This window comes from Vulpes lagopus, chromosome X, assembly GCF_018345385.1.
Source record: "Vulpes lagopus strain Blue_001 chromosome X, ASM1834538v1, whole genome shotgun sequence".
In the NCBI taxonomy this organism is placed as follows: Eukaryota; Metazoa; Chordata; class Mammalia; order Carnivora; family Canidae; genus Vulpes; species Vulpes lagopus.
Genome location: NC_054848.1, coordinates 74,404,169 through 74,427,474, shown reverse-complemented (window position 1 = coordinate 74,427,474; position 23,306 = coordinate 74,404,169). Strand labels below are relative to the sequence as shown.

General features: G+C 43.5%; 1 protein-coding gene across 1 annotated transcript; it reads right to left on the bottom strand.

Annotated features, from left to right (window-relative positions):
- Positions 1–645: 645 nt before the first annotated feature.
- Positions 646–22,812, bottom strand: SRPX2 (sushi repeat containing protein X-linked 2). Its single transcript, XM_041741006.1, has 11 exons — positions 22,490–22,812; positions 20,537–20,619; positions 16,242–16,322; positions 8,917–9,108; positions 6,970–7,146; positions 6,547–6,673; positions 6,276–6,397; positions 4,818–4,997; positions 4,335–4,468; positions 2,207–2,328; positions 646–1,175 (listed from the first exon to the last, which is right to left on the bottom strand). The coding sequence occupies exons 2-11, from the start codon at positions 20,616–20,618 to the stop codon at positions 995–997; spliced, it is 1,398 nt and encodes a 465-aa protein (XP_041596940.1). The 5' UTR covers position 20,619; positions 22,490–22,812; the 3' UTR covers positions 646–994.
- Positions 22,813–23,306: the final 494 nt, after the last annotated feature.

Genomic DNA, 23,306 nt, shown 5'->3' with positions numbered 1-23,306 from the left:
AGTGCTTAAGCATTAGCTCTGCCTCTCCGCTCAGCCTGCTTTCTTCTCTCCCTTAATTTTCCACTGGTGATCCCCTAGGCCAAGCTGAAGGAGAAAAGCTGCTTAGTCTTAACCATGACCCTGCATTCCATGAGTGTAAAAGAAGGTTCTAAGCAGCATGGGAAGAATACCTTTTTTTTTTTTTTTAACCTTCTCCACTAGTTTTACAGAGGCTTGGAGTGGTGGTTTCCAGGTTCCCTAGATCATGAGCTGGGGGCTTCCCTGAGGAAGGGACTGCCCTGGCTGCCTTTTGTTATGGAACTAGAGGCTCAGTAAGAAGAGGCTGTTGCCTGTGAGCCAGCTGGAGGGGCCAGGACAAAACATTGTGCTCTGGCCTGATTCTTCTTCTTTAAGCTGCCTCCTGTTGCAGCATATTCCTTACTCTTAGATGAAGCAGTGGTTAACATAACATTTGTAACCCAATACCCTAAAAGGACAAATGACAAGTTCAAGGATATTTTCAAGCTCCCACCACCTCCAATGATAGAGTTAACCTGTAGGGGGAGAAAACCAGCTACACTTGCTTTAATGTCCCAGTCGTCTGTTGTGACAGTGCTGCCCTCTGCTGTCACCTCAGGGTAGAGGAACCATTTAAAACACAGCGGGTTAGTGAATGAATTGAGAATTTACTTATCTGGAAGACTTTGGAGAGCTGCGCAGAGGCCTCCGGTTGGGAAAAGACTTTCACTCCCCAGCCCGTTGACCAGGACCTGTCCTAAGTCCTTGCCTAGCTTATTATCTCCTCGAGTGCTACTTAAAGCAGAAACTTGCTCAGGGAAACTATTACACAGCCCTACAAAGGGCATCTGGGAATATCCCAGGATTGGTGAATCTCACCCACCTCAGGGTCCTAGCCCTAGTACCCTGGGGAGCCATTTCCTCCTTTTATTAGGCCCCAGTTTCAGCCGACTAGGGGAACTTTGCCCTTGACCTCCATCCATGCCCTGGCTCCAGTTCACTCGCATATGTCCCTTTGCTCCCGACGCTGGATCAGCTCCTGGTTGCTCAGTAGATAGTCATCAATGAATGTAAAGATTTCCTCGGGGGTGACAGGTTCCATGTAGCGTTCCCGGTCAATTCCTTGCTTGTCAATCAACACCATGTTGAAGTAGGAGGGAGTGAGGCGCTGAAATTGCCTAAGGAAAGGAACCCACGAGGTGTGAGACCTTGTCTGGGCTTCATCCCACCAAGCTTTACTACCCTCTCACTTTTCACAGTTCTACCCATGGACTAGATCCTTCCCTACCTGGTCTCTTGTTCCCATCCCCTCTACTACTGATCTTAAGCCCCTTTGTTTTTCTCTGCTCAGACTGTAGTCTTGCTGTCCCTTTGCATAAAACTCTCTGCTAAGCTGTTCCATCCTTACCCCAGATGGAGCAACTTTGTTAATACCAGGCTCTGCTTCCCTCGTGGGAATATGTGACTAGTGTCTTCTAGAGTTGGGCTGAACATAACCTGCACAACCGTACATGGCAGCCCTGAGGTTGATTAATATTGCCCCGTCAACTCTTCTATCTGTAGATGCAAGTTCGCAATCTCCTTCCTCTGCATGTTTCTCAGTCTCTCCCCTACCTGGGGCTATGTCCCCACTGGGACTGAACCCTAGAGGCAGGTATTGTTTATAGAACAGAAAGCAATGATAGCTTTATTGGCACTGAGTGTACGTGGAGGCATTTGAAGGGGGTGATAATGGATAGATGACGAGAAAAGTCAACTCCTACCATCTGTCACCTGTAGTCTCCTTGCCCAGGGGCAGAGGAGTAGGATTCAGATTTTAGTGCCTAAAGATGCCTTTTGCTCCTTTGGAGACTGAAGAAAAAGAGATGAGGCCATGGCGCGATGAAATCAGAGGCTTCTCTTCTCTGAGTCATGTTTGGGTTCTGTGTCTCAGCCCTGCTGTGCTTAGGAGTCACCTAAGGTCCCTCATAAAAGCACAGTCTTCGGGTAGTTTGGGGTCGAGCCTGGTCCTTGGTCTTTTACAGGCTCCCTCTGCCCATTTAAGTCTGATATTCTACCACTCTCTGGTTTTACCTAATGCATCCAAAGGATTCAAACACAAGGCATGCCTCAAGACAGTAGTGTCTGTTGACTTTCCCCCAACCTTCCTGTTGCCAGTGTCCTGCCTGGGGTTGCTGCCCACCCCTTCCCTGTGGCCTCCAGCCCGGACCTGAGCTCCTCGATGATGTTGGCTGACAGCTGTTGCTCCCGGATGCGCCCCACCTCCTGAGGTGGCTGCCCCACCAGTTCAATGATGGTCATGTGGCGTAGGTCCAGTCCACAAGTGGATTGCTGGGAGAAAAGAAAAGGTTTTGTGGAATAGGTTCTCAGACTCAAATCTAAGGCTACTTCACTGATTCTTCCTGGGACCACACTGAGGCAGTGTAGGAAAGGAGGGGCTTCTCCCCCAACCATCACACTGTGGGGTTCAACAACCACTTTCCTCTGTCATTCCTAAAGTGTTTGCCCTAACAGTATTTCTGTTATTCTAATGAGACCATACCAAACCTGTCACATGATGTGGTGTAGAGAAGCAAAATGTAACTGATGCATTGCAGGAATATAATCTCTCCTTGTATAGTATTGCATTGGCTTTAAACTACATAGGTTCTTAACAGATGGCTGTGGTGATATGATTATAATGGCTCTTGTTTATGGAACACATATACCTAATGCTTTGCAGGAATAAGCTAATCCTTATAACGCCACTAACAAGATAGGTTAGTGGTCAAGATAGGATCATTCTTATTCTGTAGGGGGACAAAGTAACTTTGCCTAAATTTGCAGGACAATAATATCCTGAGCCAAGATTCAAACTGAGGGCTGATACCGCCCAAGTGTATGCTCCTAACCACTAGGTGACATGGCCAGGGCCCTCTCTCAGTCTCCAGGATTTCTCCAAAGTAGTGCCACTGCTCTCTCTTTATTACCCTCTGTTGCCTTCCTCACACTGGGCAGGACACCCTGGAACCTTACCCTGGCTCTTCATCAGTTGCAGGGTCGCCTCTAAGCCAGTTACCCAGAGTGAGGCTTAAAGCAACAGTAAAGGCTCCCTGTGCCCAACTCCTTGTTGAATCTTTGGGCTACTCCTCTAGTCCATAACCTACCCTCAGAATCACTGTCCTTACTGGCTGGTTCCTGTTCTTGTTTTTGCTTTCTGTTCAAGCTGAGGTATTGTCTTTGTCTGCCCTTTCTTTGGCAGGGGACAGGGAGATGGGGTTGCTGGAGGAATTAGGTTTTTTTTTTTTTTGGTATGGACACTCAGGGTCATCCCTTTAATAAAGCTGCTGCCATCATGGGCTTCTGAATATCGATTTAAAAATTTCTAAGATTTAACCTGTAGAAATCCTCCTAAGTAGCATTGTCTCTTACCTGGGTATCTAGTCCCTTGCAGCTCCTCAGAGCCATTTCTCTTAGTCCTGTCCGTATACCCTGAATTCTCTTCAGAAACCTTTTCCTAAAACCCAGTGGATATATCTGTTGTGTCTCATCTACCTCTCCCTCCCCCACAAGTGGCTTTGGCTAGGTAACTCTTAATATGTTAAAAATAGTCATGTAATTCCCTCATTTTCTTTTGAAATGTCACAACAGTTTTCCTTCTATTCTGCTACTATGGTGGTTAAAAACACATACCCTGGAATGGATAAAGAAGCTGTGGTTTATGTATACAATGGAATATTACTCAGCAATTAGAAACGACAAATACCCACCATTTGCTCTAACGTGCATGGAACTGGAGGGTATTATGCTGAGTGAAATAAGTCAATCGGAGAAGGACAAACAGTGTATGTTCTCATTCATTTGGGGAATATAAATAATAGTGAAAGGGAATATAAAGGAAGGGAGAAGAAATGTTGGGAAATATCAGGAAGGGAGACAGAACATAAAGACTCCTAACTCGGGGAAACGAACTAGGGGTGGTGGAAGGGGGGAGGAGGGCGGGTGTTGGAGGGGAATGGGTGACGGGCACTGAGGTGGACACTTGACGGGATGAGCACTGGGTGTTTTTCTGTATGTTGGTAAATTGAACACCAATAAAAATTAATAAAAAAAAAAAGAAAAAAAAACACATACCCTGGAGTCAGACTGCCTGGGTTCAGTAAAAACATAGCAGTTTTTAAAATGTGCTAAATCTGTCCACCATAAAACTGACCAAATGTTGCCCACAAAAAGTTTGAGGAAATGAGGTTTGTGCTGCAGAAAGCGCAACTCTTTGATTTGAAAGAGGTAAGGGAATAATGGGGTAGGCTTAGGGGGTAAGTAAAAGAGCTAAGCCCTGATGAGGGTGTGGGTCTCACCTGCAGCATAGAGATCTGCATTTTATAGTATCGGTTGGAGGGATCAGGAGCCGAGATGATGAGGAGTCGCTGTTTCTCGTAGAACTGATCCAGAAGGCCAGCAGCTGAGTTGACATTGACGTTAATCTTCATAGCTAGGGCAAAAGCATATGGTCAGAGTAGGGCTCATCCTTCATGCTAGCATAGTAACAACACTTTGAGGACTTTTAGTCTTTCATGTTGACCCTTTTGTTTGATTCTGCCTTTCCTTGGGGGAAATTCTAAAAGAACACTTGGAGATTTTGAACCCTTCTACTTGGTGGGGGGGGCAGGTAGGGGTATTCTCTGGGGAGAACATTAGCCCCTAGAATAAACACATCTCATAAAACCCCATTCCCACATCATACACATTGCTATTGGACCCCTGCGCCATCCATAAGGACAGATCCTCCAAAGTAGCCCTGATTAGTTGTGTCCACTCTCCCTGCCGCTGGTTTCACTCACGAGCACAGATGGGTGGTGATCCTGACCACTGGCGGCTGGACTGGCAGACCCGGGAGGGGGTTCCTTGGCGTTCATAACCTCCATCACAGTGGTATTCACAGGTGGCACCATAGTTGTCCCCTGCTGAGGTGCAGGTGAGGTAGCCATGCTGTGGTGGTTTTAGAGTTGGGCAGCGTCTCACTGTCAGGAAGGAGTTCAAGTTAGGGGCTATGGTATCTCTTCCAGGGAAAAAAGTTTAAGAGGGTGGCTGGGCTGTGTTTTTTAGACCAGGAGACCTAGGATGATCAGAATGAATGGCTTCTCTGTTTCCAGTGGCCAAGGGCAGAGCCAGAATTTTCCTCTTAAGGAATTAAATCTGAAATGCACACGAGGGTGTTCCTAAAATCTGGAGGTGCAAGTAAGTATACATATGATCATAAAAAAGACTATCAATCTGTAAAAAAAAAAAGTTTGTTTTCAGACTTTGTGGACACCCCGCACGAAGACGATCACCTTACACAATTAATTTGAATATCAAAAATAAATTGGAGAAGACTTAAATACCCATAAGTGGTAGAACTGTTAAGCAAATCAAAATATATTCTTAGAAGGTTATGATGTTGTCATTAAAAATACTTCTGAAGAGTTTTTAAAAGCATGAGAAAAAAACTACTTGTGTTGTAATGAAAGTGAAAAGGGTGATCTAAGATTGGATATACAGTATGATTTCAACTATATATTTTTTAAAAAGTATGTGTAGATAAAAGGCTGGGAGGAAAATACCAGAAGATTAACAATAATTGCCTCTGGATGATGGAGTAATAGATTTTTCCCCTTTATATATTTATTTCCAAAATGTTCAATGACAAGTATGAATTATTTTTATAGTGAAAAAAATCAAAACAATACACTATGACACAAAAAGGAAGAATCAGACAGCCAACACCACCAATTTCAGCAGAGGTGAAAGAGAATGAAGGCTGCTTAGAGTTGATAATTGGAAAACTAAGAAAAGAAACAAATGCAGAGTATCATCATGAATTTTATCTAGATTTAGAATGAGAGGGATGCCTGGGTGGCTTAGCGGTTAAGCGTCTGCCTTCCAGCTCAGGGTGTGATGCTGGAGTCCTGGGGATCGAGTCCCACATCAGGCTCCCTGCATGGAGCCTGTTTCTCCCTCTGCCTATGCCTCTGTTTCTCTCTCTCTCTGGATGTTTCTCATGAATAAATAAAAATCTTTTAAAAAATAGATTTAGAATGATAAAGTCTTCTTGGGGAGTCAAGGTTCCTGAAACATGTATGTACATGTAATGCAGCTTCCTGAACAGCCCCGTGTAAGTGAAATTTTTTTCCCCCTCTCCCAATATAAAAGAGGCCTCTGTTTCAGGCACAGAGTGGGGAGGGTTGTGGTGGGCATGTAGAGGGTCAGGGCAGAGCACGAATAATGAACAATGTAGAAATGGAAGACTTCTTTCTGACCTTGTACTTTCACAATGAACTTGCAGCTGGCTCGGTTATAGGCTCGGTCGTAGGCAGTGTAACGAATCACATGCTCTCCTTCGGGAAAGTGAGAGCCTGGTTCAGGGCCCCGAAGTGTCACCCTGCATGGGACCAGGTAAGACAGCCACTGAGGAAAGAGACTCTTAGAACTGGGGTCTGGAGCACATCACCACTGTGGCAGCAGCCTGTGCAGTTGGGTGTGGGCAGCCTGAAAAACTGCGGGGACGTATAAGGGGAATCCATTACTCACCTGGTGATAGTACCATCAGCAGAATCTTTCACCAAGGGTGGATCCCAATATACTCGAGCAGTCAGTTTCTCCGGCTCTGCCATCTTCTCACGTGAGTGGGGACAACGGATCTTGGGGGGATCTATGTCTGCCAAGGTCAGAAATCAAGTGCTATCTCATGGGCCCCCGACCTTCCCTGGAGGGAACTCAGAGAAGCAGTACCACACTACTGGGTAAATAAAAGGTGTACTCGGTTCAAGACGCTCAATGAAACCAGGGAAGGAAGCCCAGCTCCAGAAGTGATCACTTTGTTAAGCTTGTGCCCTGGGTGCCACCTTCATGGCGAACAGGAATGCTTTCTGTGGTGAGAATTCCACATCCTTTGTGGCTATAACGCCAGGATGGCTCTTTGTAGAAGGACAAATGGGAAGGACCGCCATTTACCTACACATACAGGTTCGCCTCCACTCCATCGCCCATCTTCCATGCAGATTCGGCTGCGGTCACCTTCCAAGTGGTAGCCACTGGAACAGCTGTAGTCACAGCGGGAGTCAAGAAGCATCCCGTTTGTGCAGGTGTAAGTGCCACTAGTGATGAATGGCAGTGCGTGGCATCTCACCTCTAAGAGAGAACCAAGCGGCAAGCTCAGTGGCCTGTGGGACTATCTGGAGGTGATGCCTGGGCATCTAGCACAGGGATAACCATATCAGAGACAGCAGAAAATACAGAAAACCCTACCCTAAACTGTCCTTATATTCTTGTGCCCAATTGCCTTTTTATTTTCATATTTTAAAACACAGCAATGCTCTTGGAGGGGAGAGGTCTTAAAGAGGTAAATTACTTGTCCAAGTGCATGGGCCTCAGAATCACACCCAAGTTTGGATCCCAGCTCCACCTCTTACTAGTTCTGTGACCTGAGCAAATCACCTCATCTCTGTCTCAGTGTTTTCATCAGTAAAATGTGGATATTCCACAGGATTGTTGTGCAGATTAAGAGACAATGCATATAAACCTCTGGGTTCATTTAGGGCCCCAGGAGCTGTTTTCATATCTTGTTCCTCAAATCCTAGATGCTCTTTAGCAAATTCAAAGCTCCCCTTTGAATATAATTTTGGTGTGACCACAGCACCCCTCAGCTGAGGCTCACTTTCATGCAGAAGCAGGCTCATCTTATATCTGGGTAAGAATACAAGTCAGCTCAGTGCCTGGAATCCATGTGCTTTAGACACCACAGACCTATAGAAAAAGAACTTCCTTGAAATCAGGGCCAAGGAAAAAGGTTAGTCTTTTCAGATGAATCTGTTTTCTTAGTATTATCTCTAATAAGGAAGGACAAAGCCGGATTCAGTGTTCTAACATAGTAATTAACTCATTCTAAGCACCTGGAAATATGTATGTCTCCATTCTTTTAACGGATTTTAGGTTCATGTATAGACATTTTATTTTAGTTTTGTAAGCCCAATTCACATTCATTTTGGAAATGATGGGATCTAAGTCCTAAAACAAATTACTTATAATCACATAGAGGCATGGAGTGGTTTCCTTCTTTCTGGCTATCAAGCTTCCCCTTTTCCTCCACCGCATTTTCTCTGATCAGTCCCATTTCTCTCTAAATGCTCATTGCTATGCAACCACTTTCACTGCATTCACGTGCACATATTTGCATTTCTACCCCATTAGTCTATAAACAGCCTGGGAGTAATTAAGGAATTGAGTGAGCTCCTGAGGAGACCAATAGGGGTCCCTCACACATGGATGTCCATTTGTTTTTTTTTTTTGGATGTCCATTTGTAAATGGCATTCAGCGATGGACGTATGGATAGACAACACTCAGCTGCTAAACATGGTTAGGCTGTAGAGCTTGAATAAGAGGTAGGGATTTGGGAGCTGACGGTGACATGATTTAGAATGTGTGTATTAGTATTCCCACATTCTAGCCTTAGGGATTCTTCTTGACTTTCAGAAGAGAATGAAAAATAGCAGATGTGTCAAACCTTCAATGCCAAGGCCTTCTAAGGCCTTAGGGCAAGGAGTACAGCAGTTTACCATGAGTAGGAAAAAATCTGAGACCACACACATCCTTGAGAGCTCCAGAGAAAAGCCTAGGTTCACATAGGCCCCAGGCCCAAAATTTATACGTACTCCTGGGTCCTCTGAGTCAGAAGGGCTGGTTGTTACTTAAATGCCATTGCTTGGGCAATAACCAAAGGGAGAGGAAAGGAGCTAGAATGTTAGGATAGAGAAAGGGCCTGCAGGGCACCTGTGGAAAATTCTCAATTTGCACTTGACAGAGGGCACAGTAACACCTCCAAGCATATACCCTCAAGTGGCTGACTGGATCGCTGGCCTCTCTCACACACATACGTCAGTACATGCACACATACCACTTACGCCTGCAGTAGGCAGTTCCAGACCAACGGCGGCTTGACAGGCATTGCACCGACCTTCGTCCAATCAGTCGAAAGCCCCGGTCACAGGAGAACTCACAACGAGTACCCAGACTGCTGTGATAATTCCCTCCCCTTGGAGAGTAGCATGTGGCTTCTCCATCCTGGATATTTAATGTATAACACCATCGGGGGACTGTAGCAATAGAAGAAAAGTAAGCTAGGCATACAGTAATCAAGACAGTGCGGTATTGGTGAAAAGACAGACACATAGATCAATGGAACAGAACGAGAGCCCAGGAAGTAAATCCATACAAGTATATCTATCAAAATGATTTTTGACAAAGGTGCAAAAGCAATTCAACGGAGGAAAGTTAGCCTTTTGAACAAATGGGGCTGGAGTAATTGAACTTCCAAAGGCAAACAAAACAAGACAAAATAAAACAAAACTTCAGCCTAAATTTTATAACTTATATGAAAATTAACTCAAAATGGATCATGGGCTCAAATGTAAAAAATAAAATTACAAGGTCGCCTGGGTGGCTCAGTTGGTTAAGCATCTGCCTATGGCTCAGGTCATGATCTTGGGGTTCTGGGATGGAGCCCTACATTGGGATCCCCACAGGGAGACTGCTTCTCCCTCTCTTTTGCCATCTTGATCTCTCTCTCTCTCTCAGATAAAATAAAAATAAAAATAAAATAAATAAATCCTTAAAAATAATTACAAAACTTTGAGGAAAAAAAACATAGGTGAAAAATCTCTGGGATCTAGCACTAAACAAAGACATCTTAAACATGACACCAAAAACTCAATTCATGAAAGAAAAACACCACAAAATTTAACCTTGTCAACATTTAACATTTTTGTTCTGCGAAAAGCACTATAATAGATGGGGAAAAAATCACAGACTGGGAGAAAATACTTGCAAACCACATATCTGACAAAGGACAGGTAGCTGCAATATATGAAGAACTCTCGAAACTCAACAGTAAAAAAGCAAACAATCCAGTTAGAACATGGGCAAAAGACATGAACAGACATATCACTGAAGAGGATATATATACTGATAAGCAAATAAGTACATAAAAAGATGTTCAGCATCATTAGTCAGTAGAGAAATGCAAATTAAAACCACCATAACATACCATTATACACCCATTAGGATGTCTAAGCTTAAAAAATATATCAAGTGTTGGTGAGGATGGAGAGAAACTGGAACTCTCATACCTCGCAGAGGCAAATACAAGATGATACTGCCACTTTGGAAAATATTTTGGTAGTTCCTTGTAAAGGTAAATATACACTTCCTGCACGCCTCTGCAATCCCACTTTATGTATTTACCCACGTGAAATGAAAACCTGTGTTCATACAAAATGCTGCAGACAAATGTTTAAAATATCTTAATTCATAATTAACAAAAGCTAGAAACAATTCAAATGTCCTGTGGCTGGATGGTTAAACTAACTGTGGTTTATCCATTCCAAAGTAGGAAGTGCTGACACATGCAAGAGCATGGATGAATCTCCAATGCAGTTTGTGAAGTGAAAGAAGCCAGATTCAAAAGTCTGCATACTGTAGGATTCCATTTATGTGACATTCTGGATTAGGCAAAAATACAGGGACAGATCAGGGGTTGCCAGAGAACAGGAGAAAAGATTGGGGACAACTTCAAAGGTGTATCCCGGGGCAATTTCTGAGGTGAGGGAACTGTGGTAGTGGTTACCTGACTATATGCATTTGTCAAACCTCATAGAACTGTACCCCAAAAAGAATGAATTTTACAGTATGGGAATTTAAAATGACTAAAAAATGTATAACGTAAATGTATAAGCTAGAGAGAGGAAGGGAACGTGATACCAAAGAAGGCTGCTTAGGAATGAAAGTAAGATCCCAGTTCAGTACTGAGCACAAAAGGTAATAGAGCCCTTTAAGTAATAAAGACATTAGAAAGACGTCTCGTTGGCTACACAAAAATAAATGACTCTTCAGGGGGTTCAGAATCTTTTTTAAGATTTTCTTTATTTATGAGAGAGAGAGAGAGAGAGAGAGAGAGAGAGAGAGGCAGAGACACAGGCAGAGGGAGAAGCAGGCTCCCCGAAAGGAGCCCCATGCGGGACTCAATCCTGGATCCCGGGATCATGCCCTGAGCCGAAGGCAGATGCTCAGCCACTGAGCCACCCAGGTGTCCCCAAGAGGTTCAGATTTTAAAGGAGCACATATAAACAGGCAGAGGCCACATGCCCAAGGATGGCATACATAGGATGACACAGATCTTTTAGCCTGGGGTTGGAAAGGCTAAAGCCCCATAAGAGCTCATTCGGTTCCCAAATCCTAACAGACAAAAAGAGGGTTTTTTTTTAAAGGGCATCAGGAGCTAAAGGAACAGAGAAAAGCTAGGAACCTCTGCTTGAGGGCAGCTGGTGAATGAAGACAGAAGATATTGGGAAAACTATCCTTTAAGCAACAACATGCTTGTGGCTTCCAGTGTTAGTTTTGAGCCTGTTCCTGTGATACATGACTGCCATCTGGAGCACCATCTCCAAATTACAGGAAGTCTCATAAATACTATACTTGCAGAGCTGCTGATTTTATGTCACAACGATTTTATTTTTTTTATTATTATTTTTTTATTTTTTTTTTATATAACACCTGTTTTATTGATTATATGTGGCAAAAGTTTCTTTCCTTTTTTTTGTATATTTTTTATTGGAGTTCAATTTGCCAACATATAGCATAACACCCAGTGCTCATCCCATCAAGTGCCCCCCTCAGTACCTGTCACCACAAGGGGTGGTGGAAACAACACGATTTTACATGGGAGACTGGGACCCCAACGATCACTCCCATTCTCTTGCTCACCTATATTCTATCAAGGAAAATATACATCTGATTGGAATGAATGGATTGAGCAAGTGTAGTAAAGGGAAATATAAAGCTCAGGATAAATGCAGAGATGGTAAGAGAGGGCCTAGTTATTGCAAATAAGTTCAAATTTGCTGGCCCAGAGGAATCTTAGCATAGAGAAAACACATTGGAAGGCTGGAAAAGAGCAAAAACACTATTCCAATTTAGTTTTTGCCCCAGCTTTATTAAGGATACAATAGACGAATAAAATCATATATATTTAAGGTGTACATTGTGATGTTTTAATATACATATACATTGGGAAATGGTTACTGCAATCAAGTCGATTAACACATCCATAATTTCACATGGTTACCTTTTTTTTTTCTGTAGTGACCACACTTAAGATGTAGTCTTCTAGCAAATTTCAAGTATGCTTATTGACCATGGTCACAGTGTTGTACATTCCCCAGAAGAAAGAAGGCAACCTCTGGGAACTACAGCCTTGTGAGGCTGACAGCACTGATAGCAAAGGCTTCTAGAATATTTAAACACAGGCTTATGAGCAGTTAGAAAGAGAAGTAGTTATATCCAGGTGCCCTCAAGAACAAGTAATTCAAGATTGACCTCATTTCCTCTTTGGGTATAGTTACCAGACTGGTAGAGCAAGGTAACTGGTGGCTACACTATATGGAAGTGAGGCATGTGACAATGCTTTTCAGACCATTATTGTGGAGTAGATGAAGACATACAGGAGAGGTGACAGTACAGTTATGAAGATTTACACTTGGTTGAACAAGTGTACCCAAAGAATGCTCTTGGAAAACTGAAACTAAGAATGTGGCTAAATATTGCTTGGTAAAAATGTCTGGTGGGAAATGTGTTAGCTGTTACTGAGTAGCTACCATGTGCTGGGCATAATGCTTGAACATTTTTTAAAATTTTCACATCCCTCATTTCATATAGTTTCCAACAGCCCTGTGAGGTAGGTAGGTGTTTGTCTCTATTTTGCCAATGGGGAAGTAACTTGCCCTCGAATCCCTCAGCAAGGAAGGAGCAGAGCTGGGATTTGAAAAGCTTTGCCTAGTTCCAAAACCCATATTTTTTCTAATCACAGTATCTACCACTGCAGCATGTTAGGTTGCTATTTTGAAGCATACATTTACGTTTTTGAATAGGTGACACAGCCACATGATTTGAAACACAAAAAGTATAAAAAGTTACACGGTGAAAAGTTTCTGTCCCACCTCTGCTCCCATGTCCACCCCCTCTTAGTACCCCCATAAAGAACCACTATTGTTTCTTTATGCATATAAAGCAAATTTTGCTATAGATTCCTTTTACCCCCCCCTTTTAACACAGAGTAGTATATTATGCTGTTTCCACGAATGCTTTTAAAAATAAACTTAATGTGTTTTAGAGATCTTTCCATATCACTACATAGCAAGCATGCAATTTATTTTAATAAAATAACATTTATAAAATACATAGCACAACGACTGGCACACAATATGTTTGTCCAGGGTGAAATTGTGAGAAGGTGGAGGGGCTGGGACTTGAAACTCAGACCCGTGTCCTCTTCTCTGTGCAGCTGTCTGCCTATCTCTTTTGGGGGGATTATAAGAAAACAAAGTGCTGGCAACAGAGGTGAAAGGGCCTTGTCTGTGATTATCTTCAGATAACCCAGACAGAGTTACCAGCTTGCCCGGGGCCAAAGCAATATGCTGGGAAAGCAGTGCCTCCAGAAGACTGAGGGCATACCTCAGAGAAGGGTTTCTGACTCCATGCCAGGAGTCAGGATTAGGGAATAAAGAAAGTTCAAGATCAGTGAAAATGGCACCAAACTACATGGTTACCTTGCTCTAAAATCATGATCTGGCTTTTACTAGTTCACTCTTTTTCTTTTTTTAAACGATGGGTTACATTTTTGATGAAAGAGATGGAATGAGTGTGGCTTTGCAGTCAGACAGACCGACCTGGGTTTAAATTCCTGCTCTGCCACCTCAGAGCTCTGCAACTCTCTGAATTTACCTTCTCTAAGTTTCCTGATCTGTAAAATGGGGATAATATGCCAGTTTCAAAGCGCTGTTCTGAGAATTATATGAAATTGCATGTGCAAAATATATCTAGCCCTGGGAATGATATTCCCTAAATAAGCGTCTGGGTTTGAGCCACCACCTCATTTTGCTTCAAGCAACAACACATTGCTGACAGACTTTTTTTTTAATAGAAAGTCTCAAGCACCAGAATTGCAGAGCTATTGTAAAAACACAAAGATTTTACAAGGGAGACTGGGATCTCAGGTTGTACTTTCCCAGCCACCCCTCCCCACTCAACAGTGATAACCTCACTCAATTAATGTCCTGAGACCAAGTTCCAAAAAGAGCCATGAGACACTTGACCTCAAGGCCAAAGGCCACCATGTCACTTATGTTTTTCTAAGGGGCTTTATAACATTTAAAAACAACCAATTAGGCAGGTTAATATTCATCATAGGGCTGCTGGACCCTCTGAAAGAATCTTCTGCATCTGTTGCTTTTTCCTATCCACTTTTCCCATTTACAGTTCCCTACAATCTGGCTTCTGCTCCCAGGGTGCCAACCAGCCAGTAAACATTTCTTGAGCACTACTTTTTACATAGCTCTCCAGGGGTATCATATATGGCTCTTTCTGTTAACCTGCACCCCAATGTTTATAGCAGCAATGTCCACAATAGCCAAACTGCGGAGGTAGCCTCGGTGTCCATTGAAAGAAGAATGGATAAAGAAGATGTGGTCTATGTATACAATGGAATATTACTCAGCCATTAGAAACGACAAATACCCACCATTTGCTTCAACGTGGATGGACCTGGAGGGTATTATGCTGAGTGAAGTAAGTCAATCAGAAAAGGACAAACATTATATGGTCTCATTCATTTGGGGAATATAAAAATTAGTGAAAGGGGATAAAGGAGACAGGAGAGAAAATGAGTGGGAAATATCAGTGGGGGTAACAGAACATGAAAGACTCCTAACTGTGAAACGAACAAGGGGTAGTGGAAGGGGAGGTGGGTGGGAGGTTGGGGGACTTGGTGATCGGCACTGAGGGGGGCACTTGATGGGATGAGCACTGGGTGTTATACTATATGTTGGCAAATCGAACTCCAATAAAAAATGATACAAAAAAAAAAAAAAAACCCCACCAGGTAACAATTTTGCTGAGATTAACAAAAAGTAAACCAAAAGGGCAGTACATAATGAATGCCAAATAAGTGGTCCATATGAGAAATAAATATTTCAGAGGGGGTACATAGTAGGTACTCAAATATTTATTGAATAATGAATGGAAGGGAATGCATGGCTTGGAAAGCAAAGAATCTTAGAAATGGAAGAGATACTAGATATCACCTGGTCTTACTTCCTTTCTAATGCAGGAGTCCCTCCCTAGTTGGCATTCTTCACAGATACTTTTCCTGCCTGAACTAAGAAGGGTTCCTAGATCATGGAGCTTTTCCTAATTTTTGTCTCTCTCTCTCTCTCTCTCTCTCTCTCTATATATATATATATATATATATATATATATATATAAATTTATTTTTTATTGGTGTTCAATTTGCCAACATACAGAATAACACCAAGTGCTCATCCCGTCAAGTGCCCCCCTCAGTGCCCGTCACCCATTCACCCCCACCCCCCACCCTCCTCCCCTTCCACCACCCCTAGTTTGTTTCCCAGAGTTAGCAGTCTTTATGTTCTGTCTCCCTTTCTTATATTTCCTACCCATTTCTTCTCCCTTCCCTTCTATTCCCTTTCACTATTATTTATATTCCCCAAATGAATGAGAACATATAATGTTTGTCCTTCTCCGATTTTCTCCTACTTCCTCCACATCCCATCTCCTCCTGCCAGGCTGGTTTCTTCTTAGCTCCTTCCTCTGGTTGCTTTGTTCTTACCTCTATATCTCCAGCCAACTGCTTTGCTGAGTGCCCTCCCCTCCCTCTCTAGTTCTCAAAAATCCACCCATCATGCAAGGCCTAATCTAAATATCATCTTTCAAGATCCTTTCCCTGACTTCTTTTTCTTAAGCCCTATTCACATTTACTGCTACCACTAGTTTCACACTTACTAGCCCTACATGTGCTAATTTTATTTCCCTCTCACCCATCTCCCACCCCCATCCTGCCCCCAGCAGAATATAAGCTCCTTCAGGAGGACAAAACCTTACCTTAGATTTTTGTATCATCCACAGGTTTACCCTGAACAGGATCAGGCATATAGCAGGTATTCAGTCAATACTTACTGATAGATGGGTAACCTTAGTGCTAAAGGGGTAAGGTCATACAGCAAGTCAGTAACCAAGGTCATGATTGGAAATCACAGTCTGATTCCCTGAGCAGCAGTTTTGGCACATATGAGCCAAGCTGGATGAGCATGCTTCAGGGAGGGTCTACGTCTCAGGCTAGAAAAGGCCCTTCCTGAGCCTGAGAAGCAGGGAGGTTTACCTCGGTAGTCTAGGGCAGGGGCCTGTGGGACCTCTTCAGCATATACTTCATTGTAGCTTTCATCTGGGTAGTAGCCTGAACCTACAGTGAAGAAGATAATACCAAGATGACATACTAATTTCTCACTCAAGTCCTTCCCAAGTCTTCCCCTATCCAATGTGGTCCCTTCCTGAGGACGTAGCACTCTATAGGGAGGGAGCCAGGTGGATATTTAGTGGGGGAAAATTCTGCCTTGTAAGGCAGCAGAACTATTGTATGTAAATCTCAACATCTCAGGTGCATAGAAGGTGAACTCCTGGTTGTGGGGGTGGGAGTGACTTTCTGGTAGTACAAAAAGCTTCCATTCAAAAGAAAATAAATGAACTTCTCAACAATCCATCAATCCCACCAATCTGGACTATAATTGACCCGTTTCCTTGATGCAACATACAATACAAGGTCTTGCTGAGATACTGTTGACCAAGCTCTGAGGATAGGCTGTCATCCCAGGTAGGAGGAAAAAATTAGTCTGAGTAAGAGTCTCCCCACTAGTGATAGGCCTGCTCATGGTCCCCAGAGATAAACAATTCCTCAACCTCCCACTAGCCCACAGGGCACCACCCTTTTGCCACCTGGTTGCCATTGCTAGGGGTGGCATGCCAAAGCCAAGGGAGGGTTCAAAAGGCAAGTGGGAATGAGCATAGTTTCATGCCTCGAGCAGTTTGTCCTGGTCGGTAGGAAAACAGAAGGCAGAGTCCTTTGGAGAAATTCCCTGTTCCCCTAATTATCAGAAGCTTTAGCAGGGAGCTGCTGAGCTGGTGAACATTCCCAATCCACCCCCATTCTGTTAAGTGGCCCAGACCCTGGTGGGGGCAGGTCTGTGGCTGTCTGGCAGACTAAACAGTGTGTTCCACCAGACGGCAGGAAATCAGTCATGAATACAAACTAATTGGAATACAACTTAGTCCTTTCCGGAGTGAAGTTTCAGGAAGCTCTGTTTCCAGCCTCTCTGAGCCCTAATGAATGCACGCGAATAGAGCAACCAGCCATGTCAGTGTCAGAAAACAATTCCTCATTTCCAGGAGAAGGTGTGCTTTCAGGACAGCGCTGGGTTTTAGTGCTGGAGCCCTTTGGCCTGTGTAAACACTCAGACCACAAGCTTGTCTGCCTCCTCTCTGGAAAGAGACACGGGCTCTCTGCACTAAAGAGTGGAGCAGAGGACTAGATGATGAAGCTCCTCCATTCCCCACAAGCCAAGACTGGGTGGTGGGGGGTGTTGGGAAACCATTCCAACTTGATGAACAAGGGAATGAATCAAACTGAAAGTTTGCCTTATGAAATCATGTCTTCTTGGTTTGCCTTCATTCCAGAGGAACGAGTTCATTTTTTCTTTCCCTTTATTTTTTTTTTTTTTTCTGTTTTCCCAGTTCGGTTCCTTTCTTGGCTTTCTTATATTTCTCCTTAGGCTTCCTCTCCCTTGCTCGCTCTCTTCCCACATGGGAGGGTTCTTTGTGGGGCATGGAATTCCTGTCAGCTGTTTCAGTTTAGTATTAGCCTCAAAGCCTCACAGCTTCTGTAAACAGGAGACCAGATGTGTGTGATTCCCTAAAGGATTAGTCCCAGCACTCTTGTTCCAGTGTTCACTTGTGAAGAAATGTCCAGCAGGGAGGAAGCCTCTGTTTACCAGAAGAGCAAACAGAAGTGTCAGAAGCCTATGGCTTGATAGCAGTAGCAACAACAGCAGCAGTACCAACACCACTGCTAACGTCACTCAGCACGTACTTACTTGTATTCTGTGTTCAGCCCATTGCATGTGTTATTGTATTATGTCACTCTAACATTTCAGTGAGGTAGACACTCTTATTGTTCTCTGATATACAGATGAAGAAACAGGCTCAGAGGAGTTAAGGGAGTAGCCCAAGTTCTCCCAGCTAGGAAGGAGCAGAGTGGGCCTTCCACCTCAGGGTGGTTTGATCCCCTGATACCAAACTCAGATACTCTGCTAAAGATGGCAGATGGAGAAAGCTTTGGACAATATCCAGCAGAGGAAAAAAATCCAAGCTCTTTCTTACAACCCAGCTTTTTTTACCCTGTGTGTGGGATCAAAGGCCACAATGCAATTTCTCTCATTCCAGAATTACAGGGGATGTAGGAAAGCTGAGAGGAAGACTCAGATAATTCTAGTCTCTAGCAGGGTGCAGAGGTAGCTGGACTAGGGCCACGTTTGCATCGTGATAGGAATGGGCTTAGGCCACCATACCAGTTTAAGCCTTTCCATTTCCTCTCTTTGCCTTTCTTGGCGTACTTTATTTTGCAAATATTAAGATACCGAGGTGATATATAAGAAAACAGAGGGGCACCCTCCCCACTTTGTTCTATCTGCTTACTCCTTTTCAGCACTGGGGAAGAGAGGTTTGGGCAGCATTCCTCAATTCCTTTGCATCAGTCAGAGATTACTGTGTGGTCTGTTACTGGGTCCCTCCAAATTCCATAGTACCTATTGCCAGACCCTCTAAGCACTGCCCTTCACAAAGGTATGGTTGGAAATGTAACTAATAGTTGAAAACTATTTTAAGATCCACACTAATGCTTGGCTTATGGTAATAAATATAATCTGACAATTTCCTGAACTACATAGATATGCCAATCCACACTTTATAACCCACTGTTCACTTTAACAATATTCTTAACTCTTCCCAACACCTGCTGATTATTCCTGGATCCTTTTTCTGATTAGTCCTGAATCCACACTTGGCTCCTTTCCTTGTGTCATTCCTATTTGAGGACAAAGCTATAGCTAAGAATAAACAATGTTGGATGCACAGAGTGGTCAGTAAATAGTTGTTGAATGAATGAAGGGACAAATGAGTAGAGAAAGCTCAGATAGCTGAGCTAGTTGATGTAAGGGAGGATTATAAACATATTTCTAAATTTGTCCCATCATGTAGCTAGCCTTCTAAGAACAGAAGAAGACAGAATTAGTAAGTTTGTAGGGCTGTGAGAGACCTCACCAACCTGGGCTCCTCAGAAGGAACCTCATGATTGTTATGGAAGTGGAGAGTGCCACCCTTGCAAGCAGCTCTTAGAAAGCTTTGAATGAGACTAAGTTTTTGTTTGTTTGTTTTAAACTGCTCTGTCCTCAAGACTCCAATAGCTTAGGTAAAGGCCCTTGTCCTGCATGAGGTTTCTTACAGGTGTCCAAAATTGGGCCTTGAGCCATTTAATCTCTACTCCCTAGTTCTCTGGCCTTTAGCTGGATTTTGGTCTTAGGTATTTGAACTGAAGCTAGAGGGAGTTTGGCAAGGGCAGCTACACATATTATCTCCTGGAGACCTGGGGGTTCTTTAACCCCAAACAGTGTGTACTCTGCCACGGGCTTGACTTGAATTTCTTTATCTCAGCATCAGCCCTTGTGCTTCACTTCCTACAAAGCCAGGTTAAGCCAAAGAGGGGAAGAAGTTTGCATATTTGTTTGAAAGCTTGGTGCAGCTGTTTCAGACAAACAGAGTTACTGCCAAAGGCCTCCACCAGGAGCTAAGGGCATGTGGAAAATTTTAGCTGCAATGACTGTGGCTGTGATTGAAGCAGTTTGTTATTTATTCATCTCTGGATATTTTCCTTACTCTATTGGTTGGGTCTAACTCCTTCGCCTACTCCTCCCAGCCCCCAAGAGGGCAGACACTGCAGGCCACAGAATATTCTTAGCACTTGAAATGCCATTTGGGCCCCAACAAAAACCTCTGTCTGCCACCTCATTATCCGTCCTTCATTTCTCCCCTTCCCCCTTTCCCTCTCCTCACTGAGTCTGTTCTCTTCAGCTCCTAGGGGCAAAGGATGACACATTCAAGAATCCAGAAATCTCCATCCCTTCTGAAGTAAGAAATGAGCCAGAAGAGACCAGAGAATTCCTGTTTAAGTGAATTGATCTGTATTGTCATTAACATCTTTGGCAGAAAGGGACCATAAAAGTCTTGTCCTATAAGTAAGGTCTAGAGAGAGAGGGAGGGAGAGAGAGAGAAGGGGAAAAGGAGAGAGAGAGAGGAAGCTGAGTGCAGAGGCAAGTAAGACAATGGCTTCAAATACCATGTTGTCCAACTTTCTCATTTTTGTGCTGATGTAGCCTGTTTTCAAACATCTCTTGTTTGCCTCCAAAGCCTCCCTTGGTAGCCAGTTGCAATGATTAACCGTCTTTGTTGTTGCAAATAGTTATTTATTTAATTTCAGTGTCTCTTACTGCAGTCTAATTCCCCCTTCTCCAGGACTGAGTCTGGGTCCTGCCTTCCTTGGAAATAATGGCCAACAGGTCTTTCACTTACCTGCATACCATGTTGGTGTCACTGCTGGAGTGAGGAAGAGCAGGATACATAGGGCTCCTCTTTGGGTTAATTGACCGGCCATCCTTGAAAGGAGTTAGGATAAAAGGAGGTTAGGGAGAATAAGATAGAGAAATGTGACCAGAAGTACCAGGGAAAAGGAAAATATCTTTCAGAAATCAGCCAACAGGGAACTTCCAAAAGTGAGAAGAAGCAGAAATGCAGGATCTGTGAGGAAGAAGAGAAATTTTTAAATTATTGAATGCCGGTTATATTGTCCCCTTTGTACGGATCTTCCACTTTACAGAATAACAAGATTCTATTAGTTATTTCTGAAATCTTTTCCTCCCAGGAGGAGGATGACATAAAACAGTCAATTCTCAATTAACCCTGGTAAGATCAGATACAAACGTTTCATTGCCCAAGTTATAGAGAGGGACATGGAGGAATCAAGATCAGGAAAGGGCCAACATAAAGTCATACAGAACCAAGAGGGAATTCTGTGATCTAAAATCTGCCAATTGATGGTTTCATCCATTTAACTAGTATTTCCTAGCCACTGGTCTGGGAAAGCATTAGCGTGTATGGACCAAGAGCTTGAACTCTGGAGTCACACAGATCTGTTTATGTATCCAATTCTGTCCATGTTAGCTATGGGGTCTTGGACAACTTCCTTAACTTCTCTGAGCCTCAGTTTCCTTACCTATAAAATGGGAATAATAATAATATCTACCTATATAATAGATTATTGCCTGGCACATAGGGAAAGCAATCGATATATATTAGATATTATTTATGCCCGACTTCATATTAGACAGAACTAGATGTTTCCTGTTTCTAGTCTCTTAGGCCATTAACTATAGCTTGGCTCTTTTCTTAGCTTTGGATTTTGAGACTTAGTGGTTTGGTAGTGGCTTTTGGCTTTCATGTCCAGCCTAACCTTCTAGTTTTATTCTGCTGAGGCAGCAGGAGGTCAGTGAGGTTGGGAAAAACCAATTGAGGTACGTGAGGAGAGGGTAAGCAAGCTTCAGTTGCCCTCTCACTTCCTGTCCTGTCCTCACTCTAATGGGATGAGAGTTTTGTGGTTCCCAGTAGGCAAATACTTCATACAGGACAGTATTAAAACTTGCTGCCCATTGGTATAAACTGGCCACTGAACTTTTCAGCAAACACCCATTTACCCAACATGCTCTCAATGAAATGCAATGCTCAGGGGAGGAGTGAGTCCCAGAAATGGAGAAACAAAAAGATGGCAGATTCTGGCCAGAGTCCCTAAGGGACATGAGAAGTCCAAGAATGGCAAAAATTCATTTTCCAATTTATTGTTACTTGGCTTCAGATTTTGTCCAGAGACTGGAGAGGAAGCAGGATAGAAAACAAAATTGAGAACAAGTGAAGGAGGCAAGGAAAGTGGAAAGGTGTGGGAAGGAAGCTAGAAAGAAAAAAAAAATCTGCCAGGGTTGAAGGAAAGAGATAAAAGCAGAAAGAATAAACAAAAGGACAAGAAAAGAGAGACTAAAGAGAGATCAAGGAAAATGAACAGCTAGATAAACTCATCACTGACCCTTGTCACATACGCATTCTCAATCCAATTCCTTGGTTCTGGAGCAGGGGCTGTCCTTTTTAGACCCACTACTCTGCATCTGTGACTGCTTCCCTGCCTGCCTCCTCCCCTGATCTAAGACTGAAAACCTAACTCTCAGAGCCTGCCACGGCTGCTGGGGGCCGGGGCCGGGAAGGTAGTGGGAACCTGTATCTGCTTCGGGCCAGGGCCGGGAAGGTAGTGGGAACCTGTATCGTCAGCCAGGTCATGACTCAAATGGCAAGCAGGATATGATCCAGTTTCATAAAAGAAGCCCCCACCACCAGTCATGTTGCTCATGTCCTGGGTCTCATTAACCCCCATGGTTGTGAAATGAAGTAGTATAGTGTGGAGGGTTAAGCAGCAGATCTTACCTGTTTTATAGATTTTTGGTGCTCTCTTCTTTTTCTCCTTCCTCTCTGCTCCTCTCATCAGTTGGAAAAACTTCTATTTTAACATTCCTAGAACGAGTGGCTCGTCTGTCCGGGCCTCCGGGATTCTGTTAACACTGCCCAGATGTTAGGACATCCGCATCTGCCAAAAGTTTCCTTAAAGCTATATTATCCTCAAAGCTATAAGCTATTCCTCCCTCAGAGAAGGGTTTTAGAGAGGTAGGGGAGAAAGAACACAAGGATTAGAGGCAAACAGTCCGTCTGCCACAGAACAGGGGGAAAGGGTGAATGGCGCTGGCCCAGAGCCCATGAGTATAGTAATGACTAACAGAGACTGGCTGAAGGGCCTCCAGAAATGTGGTGTACTGAAGAACACTTCTTTTTTATGACTCAACATGACATCAGGATTGAATGAAAAGGAATTTCACAAATTCAAAGGAGAAGGGAAGAGTGTAGCTGACTTTGACGTTCTCTAGAGATTTCCCCAGTGATTCCTTAGTACTTCCCAAATCTGGGTTGCCTTGCCATCCATATACACAGGGTCAAACACACTTTGAAACTCTCACTTATGATCTGACTTCTATGGACTTCAGTTTCTGATAAGATTATGTTGTCTACAAAAATTACCATGCACTTTTGCCTGAAGAACCAAGACTGATTTCCTGTAATAAGAGTGGAGGGAAAACATGCTTAGAGAGGCTTTAGTGAGAGGCTGTTTAAGCAAACCTAGATGATCTGTGCATGGCATGGCAAGGTTATAGCTGTTGCTAAGCTGTTTCCCAGTGACCTCTGATGGAGG